This window comes from Bicyclus anynana, chromosome 22 (assembly GCF_947172395.1).
Source record: "Bicyclus anynana chromosome 22, ilBicAnyn1.1, whole genome shotgun sequence".
Taxonomy (NCBI): Eukaryota; Metazoa; Arthropoda; class Insecta; order Lepidoptera; family Nymphalidae; genus Bicyclus; species Bicyclus anynana.
Window position 1 is genome coordinate 5,850,995 of NC_069104.1, and position 9,563 is coordinate 5,860,557.

At 35.8% G+C, this 9,563-nt stretch overlaps 1 protein-coding gene across 1 annotated transcript in view; it reads right to left on the minus strand.

Annotated features, from left to right (window-relative positions):
• Window positions 1-8,677, minus strand: part of LOC112046630 (katanin p60 ATPase-containing subunit A-like 1) — a 48,670-nt gene extending 39,993 nt beyond the window's left edge. The window contains exon 1 of the mRNA XM_024083333.2: window positions 8,189-8,677. Within this exon, the coding sequence (XP_023939101.2) occupies window positions 8,189-8,380 (192 nt within the window). The 5' untranslated portion in view covers window positions 8,381-8,677. The remainder of the gene's footprint in view (window positions 1-8,188) is intronic.
• Window positions 8,678-9,563: the final 886 nt, after the last annotated feature.

Consider the following 9,563-nt stretch of genomic DNA (forward strand, 5'->3'; position numbering starts at 1 on the left):
TAGTCGGTATAATGCTAACCAGCCAGACCTGAGCTAATTTAGAAAATATAAAATCCTGACTGGAAATGACGCGAGCTGGAAATCGAACTTAGGACCTCTGTTAAGAACCACAGCACTACTACTTTCGCTACATTGACTTCAACTCAACAACTTCACCCCATTAGCTAGTACAGTTACGCAAGCTACCAATAAACTATCGCCTATCTTCGACAAACAGAAGCTTTAGCCGCTTATATTCATATATAAGAAGAAGAAAATAATTATGACGTCATCTAGTAGATAGCTTATGAATTACGCGTACTAGGAATAAACACTGGGCCAAAAAGGCAGTTAATAAATAATTAAATAGGCAAAAATCCAACTTGGGACATACAACTATAAACGCAGTAGTCGCTGCAAGTTACTGCCTACAATATTTACCGTGGGAAGTCGTGGAATGAATTATTTACGTTAATGTGTGTACTATTTATATAAGGTTCTCGTAGAGGCGCATTTCAAGTGCAAGAGCCAACAGAAAAACCATCACTAATCACTTGTTAGCTATGGTCGTGATAGTCGTTGGCCCTTTATTTCTCTGTAGTCATTCCATTGCGACCGCAATCTCATTCCGACTTATCCACATTTTCTAACCGATATGAAAATACGAGGTATTGTATTCGATTCTTGTAAAAGTTGTTTTCTCAAAAATTACTGTCCTTGTTTTGTTTTTTCCTTAAAAATATCAGTGAAACAACTAAAACTACTACTAACTAAGTACTTTTTACCTATTTTTACAAATTTTACAATCTACACACACTAATATTGTAAAGGCGAAAGTTTGTGTGTGTGTGTGTGTGTAAGTATGTGTGTGTGTGTGTGTGTAAGTATGTTTGTTCCTCCTTTACGCTGCGGCTACTGAACGCGGGAATTGTGAAAAACTGAATTCCACGCGGACGAAGTCGCGGGCGTCCGCTAGTAGTTAAATAATATAAATTTCTCTTTTAAATAATCTACATTACTTTAGATACGCCGTTTTAATTTAATTAGGGGAGGAAGTACGGGTACTTTTTGGAACCCTTAAGAAATATAAAGGAACCATTTTAGAAAAGTTTAGTTCCATTCTATTTCATGATTAAAAAACAATCAGTCTTTCTGTGTATTGTTGCCATGGTTGTAGTTAAAAGTAGGGCGATACAGATAAAAAAATGGAGCACGCTATACATGGGCCTACCTAGTAGTACGTACCACGTACAAGACCTGGTACATTAAGAGTTAAATATGTGTTCAGAGTTGTGAGCTAATTTTCCAGTATTGTTGCTATAAAAAGGAACAAGAAATCAAGTAAGACAGACAGCAAACTTTTCTGAACAAAGAGTTAATAATTTATATACGGAGCCCACATCATCATCACTATCATTGTCAGCCGATGGACGTCCACTGCTGGGCATAGGCCTCTTCCATGGACTTCCAAGGACAACGGTCTCGAGCCGCCAGCATCCAGCACGACCAACACTGCGCTTTCCGGTACGGGTGCACCTTGGGACCCCAACATCCATCGGCTTTTCTCGAACTATGTGACCTGCCCACTGCCACTTCCCTTTCGCGACTCGCTGAGCTATGTCAGTGATTTTGGTTCGTCTGAGGATCTCTTCATTTCTGATTCGATCACCCAGAGAAACTCCAAGTTTTACTCGACCTATCGCCTACTGAGTGACTTTGAGCCTTCTATTCGGGTCACTACAAACATTGAATTGATAACCTAATACAATAAATAAATGTTCAAACACATTGATACGATCACTTTCCATACACAAAAGATCGAAGCGATGACACAAATCGCCAAATCGATACACGAACAACGCTGAAGGTTTCACGAACAGTGGATTTGGCCGGTGTTACGTTACACTAAGCGCAATCAGGTGTGAAAAAAATATATACGCCTTTGTCGGGTTTCACTGCGAGAAAAACTTATGGCTCAATACTTATCACAAGGACATTGGCACAAGTGTTTTGTGTAGGCAAAAGAATATTGTAGGCACGATTATAGTAGGTATATGCCCGCTTTACCTGCGTTGCCAAAGATGCGGAGTCCATCAATTATTATTATTATTATTTTATTAGATTATAGTTATGTATAGTAATATACATATAATCTATATCGTAGAATAAAGTCTCATATAGAGTCACCAGGTGTTTCAATCCAAATCTTCGAACTTTAGTTCGTAACAATGGGTGTCAGAAGTGGGATTGGACTTCCACTTCTTTCCAAAATTACACTGCCCCGAGCGTTGTGTCCGGCGCGTATTTATACCAGTGACAACGATTCTAGATCATTCTGGGAATGCTACCAGTCTCTAAGGAGAAGCGTGTTATTCCACGAAATTCGACGCAAACAATAACAAAAGATTGTTATCTTAACTTGTATACACTCGATTGGCAGAGTGATTGTGCCTTATGTCTCTAGTAATAAGGTCCTCAGTAAAACTCGGTTAATAGAGTTGTTTTCAGATCTCGGGATCTTCTGTACCGATTTTAAAAATTATTTTACCAATAGAAAGCGACATTTTTTGGGAGTGTCGTAGGCTATATTTTATCCCCCTAATCCCAAGGGACAAGAACCACGCGGTGTCTGCTAGTAAGTTACATACTTAAGGTTGTCCTATAAAGAAACAGGGTGCCTCATTAATCGTATTAAATATCAAAGTATTGCACAAAATGTAACGGGTCGCCCACGTGAAACAACTGCTTGTCTTGCAACATTCGCCTTGTTAGGTACTCGGCAAATATGCAGAAGTGGTGCCTTTTGACTGTTTATCGTAATGTATACCGAACCTTTCAAACTAATGAAAGGCCCATTTGTTGGAAACAGATCTTAATTTAACTTCATAATTACTATATTTGAACGCTTTTTTACCGTCCATTAAAAAAACTCTCGTGCGAATAAGGGCTTACGCTCTATATCACTCGAGAAGGCTATAATGGGCTGATAATGGTGATGAAGATGACTTTTGAAATATCTTCTATCGATTCCATGACTGAAATTGCCAAAGCAACGTTCTCTTTTATAATAAAACTTGAAATAAAGAGCATTAAGAACGGACAAAGCTTTCAGTTTGTCCTGGCATTATACAAAAGCACAGAACAGTCTGTTAATCAACTAAGTAAAATTAAATTAATTAAAAGTTAAAAACGCGACAGTATATTATTAAATTACAGTAATTCCGGGGAATATGTAGGTACACATTGAATCACTCCCATAGGGGAGATAAATCCCATGACACTTAACAACAGTAGCTGTAACGTAATGGTAATTTTTCGATATGTATGTAACATATCTAAAAATTACCATGACGTTACATACATATCGAAAAATTACCATGGCGTTACATACATATCGAAAAATTACCAAGGCGTTACAGCTACTATTGTTAAGTGTCATGGGATTCGTTTTTGGTCTATTCGCCTGTCAATGTTCTATTTTCGAAAAAGGATTTAACTTTAATTGTGGTAGTAAAGTGTATTTCGTAACGATTTTTTGGTAGATAGGTTTTAATGTCACACATTTCTTGTGTATCACACATAATAAATTAACAATTAGTTTATCTTGTGCTGAAGTTTATTTAGTTTCAACACACAGTCAAACACACTGACACGCTCATTACGTCCAATCCATATTCTACATCAGATTTCTAGCAAAAAGATCTAGAGTATAATTCTAAAACAGATTTCTATTCTACAATTATATTCACTCGAAACTCCTTTATTATTCATCACACACAATGGGTCAAACGGCTGACTTAATGAGAGAATTCCTATTATTTCTATTTCATCCATATTATTTAGATAGTAGAAATAGGCGGAACAATAAGACTTCAACTCCTTCCTACCTGACCTATTAAACCTTGGCGTCAAATACTACAATAGCGTTTGTCTTTTCTTTGTTATTTAAGCTAGCACTTTACACTTAATGGTGAGCGAGAATTTTTTTTATTCTTTACAAGTTAGCCCTTGACTACAATCTCACCTGATGGTAAGTGATGATGCAATCTAAGATGGAAACGGGCTAACTTGTTAGGGGGAGGATGAAAATCACACAACTTTCGGTTTCTTCACGAACGCTAAATCGCTTGGCGGTACGTCTTTGTCGGTAGGGTGGTAACTAGCCACAGCCGAATCCTCCCACCAGCCAGACCTGGACTTAAGAAAAACTCAATCGGTCCAGCCGGGGATCGAACAATTATAAAAGAAGACAGGTGATCGATCACGGGGAGCACATTGTGAGCACTGACCTCTCATTAAAATTGTATGACGTGATTACCTACTCTGTGACAGTTTCAATATAAAAGGGCATCAAAGCCATTTATAGCATAATACGAACGATATACCTTGTTTAGTTCTAGGAAGTAGATACAAAGAGTTTACTTTGTTATTGTGTAGGAACTTATTATATTTTTATCTTGAATGCAGTGTTATGAAATCGACATTAAACCACATTAATAAATTACAAATATGAAATTGAGCTTTTTACTCCTAAATAGACTACTTCCGGATTTCCGACGATGAACAGCACGGCTATTCTCTAACGATGTTTTGTATAACTCACATGCGCGAATTTGGATTCCTCCGCTATCTTTCTTATTCTAAAGTATCGTGTTAAATAGAGAGAGATAGAGGTGAATTGGAAACTCGCACTTGCGAGATAAAAGAATATGTTTACAGAATAGCCTAGCAGAACAGAACAGCATCCTGAAAAATTACATCTATTCTATGCCTTAAATCAAAGAGTTTACACGCTCACGGAATAAGCACCTAAATCCACTGTAATGAAGACACAAACAATTTCAATTCAATAAGTACTAATTCTTATAATTCAGTAATAATTCTTATTTTCAATAAGAGATGACGTTATCTTCGATCTATATCACTATATCTTATACTAGGTGACGCCGCGCTGTTTCACCCGCGTGGTTCCCGTTCTCATAGGAATATGGGAATTATAAATAGCCTATAGCCTTCCACGATATATGGGCTATCTAACACTGAAAGAATTAAAAAAAAAGAATTTTCAAGATGGTTACAAATAATGAAACAATGTGAACAAAGCTTTTCCACAAACAAAGAACATCATAAAAAACACCACGAAAATCTATAGGAATGAATAGAGATTTTCAGAATTAAAAGCCATAAAAAACATATTAACCGCAGCTATTGGTGCTCGAACTCCGTGACCTATCAAGGACGACACGAGCTTTGATTTACTACGACTCGTTAGTACAAGCTGATACGTATGGTGTCAACAACCCCATGCGATGCCGATGGCACTCTTTATCATAGGCGGTTATAGTTCTTGGTATTACAATAGGCTCTTGCCGTGAAATTTAGGTCAAACTCTGTTTTAAGGTTTGCGCTTAACTACAATCGTGATCGAAAGCTATGGGGTATAATTTGTGGTGCGTTTGCCTAGATAATGCCTTTTCCATTTTAATGTTAATGCCGGAAACGTAAAAGAAAAACGTACGAGTCGCCCATATCCCGCATAGTGCGAATTATTACATCTCCGGCTTAGCACCGCCTTCATACTGATCAGCAGGTAGAACATGTTATGATGTTATTTTTCGCTTTTTAGTTTAGTGGGTACGTTTTTAGGTTTTGAAGTCGGTTGTATTTTTTTTATTAAAATTTTTATTATTGTATAGTAAGTCGTACAACTTCGTCTACTGATCCGCATCGTACGGATTGCATCGAACGGATTTTTTATACTGTAAAATCAAAAATCGATCACACGAATTGATCGCGCCACTTGAAAGAAACGTACCACTACATACTCGTAAAATCGCACATACGATCTTTGTGGCCTCGAATCGGTAGTTTCGTGGCCCAACAGTATGCATCCATTTTACCTGCTTTAAGAATTTAACGATGTTTTGACAAGATTTAAAATGACGTCATGTCTACTTATTGACATTGTGTCATCTACCTTTTTAGCCTCTCGTATATTAGTACTTTGACCAAGGCACCTCATTGACTAGGCGGCCTCAACTACGACTACTACTTATTTGTGAACCACTAGTCGGTTGACCATGGTCAGATAACCTAAGGCCAGATTTATAGCAACATACCCAATTGGTCTTGAAGTAGTCAATTGTGGGCTACTACAGGTGTTATTCTGCCAGCTACACTGGTCGGCTAGCCTGGATTCTCAGTCACAGAACTTGTGTGCATAGCAAAGTTATATATGTAATTTGGCCACAACTACCAGCCATGCTAGCCAAGTCTGCGGCCAAGTGTGCAATGTTCATATTCATCATCATCATCATCTTTTTGTGACTAGACATTTAATACCTACAAATAGGTTTCTTTATAAGTTACTACTTATAAAGAAAATGATTAGTACATGATAATTACTGATTAGTGATCATTATGTCTAACTAATTTTCATAAAATGGACTAGTAATTATTTTAAAGAAATTGCTTAATATAATAATACAATCTACAAATGTGTACCTTAATGATCATATCTTTAACACCCATAATCTACATATACACTAGTTTGAATGAGTTCTTTTTAAAATTAAAATAAGAATCTGTAATTTTTTTTAACAAGGATCAATGCAAAGAATCTACTTTAAAATCTTTTTCATATTTAATATTTTGCGTCTATTACACTAGTCTCATTTAATAACTAGAAATCAACCAAAAATTTAAACAGTTAGCAGGATGATTTTAATTTCTTAAAATGCACACAACTGAAAAGTTGGAGATTTGACCCCGGACCGGATTTGAACCTACACCCACCAGAATCAGAGGCAGAGGTCATATCCACTGGGCTATCATGGCTCTCTGCTTTGCTTTATAAATAAATACAGTCAAATCATTGCAAAGCAGGAAGCTTGAACTTTAAACAGTCAAGTCAAATAAAGTACTTACAAGAAAAAACAGCACAGTCATGAAGTAAACTATAAAATTTTTTGCTATCAAACTTATTTTATGAAAATGTATTCGATAACATCTATACAAATATTCCTTTGTACAGATTATACTGAGTCAGAGTAGCGGACAGTAGCATTGACCTCAGACGAGTTAACTAGAAGCAATTGCTGTTTCAATGGCAGACACAATGAACTTTAACCAACAGAAAAAGATTAAGGTCAAAGTATCACAATGCGGTTTTACACAAGCTTTCAAATACAATCAGAACTTGTTGATTGTTATTTATTAATATTTTATTTTCTTTAATGTACTGCAATAATAATAAATAAGATTTTAGATTATCTACCAATATTATAAAGTACTAACTACCTCCCTGCCAAATTTGACCTATGTCAAGAGGTTTCAAGATTTTGTGACCTTTTGCATTTATATGTATATTAAGGTAACTAATCTTTTTATGCAGCAGCTTGCATCTAATGGTTATTTTATTAGTAATGTTTTTGTTATTTAAAAATATTTATCCAAGTCTATTACTGTACTCCAAATACATTTTAGGAATTTTTTTGTTTGTGTAAATCTCTGAAATGTACTGCACAGATTTTGAAGATGAAAATGATAGTGGTCATTAAATAACTTAACACTCAGACCAATAACCTGTACTGGAGTAGGTGGATCCAAGCTCCATATCACATCTCCTTTTTGTAAAGAAGCTTTGTCTTGAAGTGGGCTTTTATTTTTAAATTTTGTAATGAATACAAATGATAATTGAGTGTATTTTATAATTCAGATATATATATTTTAAGTTAGTCCTTGGCTACAATCTCACCTGATGCTAAATGATGGTGTAATCTGAGATTTAAGCAGGCTACCTTGTTATGGGTAGGATAAAATCCACACCCCTTTCAGTTTTTCCACTTCATACAGGTACACTAAATCTCTTAGCGGTACTTCTTTCAGTAGTCAAAATATAAGTCAATATCAAAAAATCATATTTAAATCAACATGTTTATTTTTAAAGCAATACAATAACATTTTAAGTAATTTGAACTATTTGTTGTGACATAAATGTGTAATAAAATAAACATGTAAACAATACCATAAAAATGTGCAAACATGTAATTGAATAAGACATCAATGAATTAAATTACAGCACTTCGTGTGTGGCCTTCTACGGTATGCCAAACAAATTAATTAACTTATCACATAAGGAAATGAGGGCCTACAGTACAAGGTTAAAGGTTTTCAAACTTAGTAATACTAATAAGCGAGTATAACTTACCAGTTGCCACTTGGACTTGCGCGTGGGGTCTGCTATGGTGATGAGGAGTCTGTGGATCATCTGAACTGTCCCTTCGTAGTACACCAATGCGGATTCATAGTTCCCCATCAGTGCCATTTCCCGAGCAAGTTTCGTGTTCTCGCAAATTTCCCCAACAGACACTGCCATTATTGCCATTCCCGCTGCATACATATAACAACTCTTTCAACAAAAATCACTCCTCCAAGTTCCTTCTGTTTGGAGTAAATCACAATAGCGCGTGACAACCAAAGGAGCACTTCTCATTTTTGACGAACCTAACCCGCGCCGATTTCATATTAAATTTATTAATCACATCAAACTATTGGTCTTGTGTATAATATAATAAATTATCTCATGACGACTAGAATTTTATTAACAAATTTTCACACACTCGGTTGGAAAACAAACCAAACTTTGTAAATTTTGATCGAAGACCGTTCACATTTCACATCACAAACACAAATTGTCATAAAACAAAGACAATGAAAATGTTGCTACATTTTTTTGTTGTCTCTTCTCATTGTCTTTGTGTTTTGTCTATGGATGACACAAAAGCTTGGCCAATACGCCAATGTTGGCGTAATATTGTACCAACAGCACACCATCGGCGTTTGTAGTCTCTGGTAAACAATAAAGATAGTGTTGTACCTGTTGTATTTATATCGAGTTTTTAATTATTCGATTTGATGTTCCATCATTACATAAAAATAAAATTGAAGTAGGTACATATCTGATTTCACTGTAATTTCAAAGTAAAAGTGTGTCTTCTCAAAGTGTTTTCTCAAGTTGGTTACACGGCACTTAGAACACAAACAACCGTTTTTAAAATTAATGGTGTTCTGTCCGGGCCGGGCGGTTCTGTGTGGAACAACTGAACCGATTTTAATAGGACTTGCTCGGTTAATGGGACTGAAAGATAGCAAAAGATAGAGATATACTGAGCAAAATATTACATACTTTTGTCTACCTTTATACCGAAAAATCCCTGGAAAAAATTATATTAGAAACTTCAGTATCATTTTTGAAGACCTATCCATAGATACCTCACTCGTATGGGTTGAATGAAAAAAAACTTTTTAAGTACGGGGGTAATCATTTTATTTTCCATTTTTGTATGAAAATCTTAATGCGGTTCACGGAATACATCTACTCACCAAGTTTCAACAGTAGGTATAGCTCTTACAGTTTCGGAAAAAGTAGCAGGACATACGGACGGACCGACTGACAGACAATACGAATCTATAACGGCTCCGTATTTGCCTACGAAAACCTATATTTATCTGTATAAAGTTGTTACGACAGCGATTAGTATAAATAAATAAATAAAAGGGTTTTTGATGATTCGAGTCCAGTT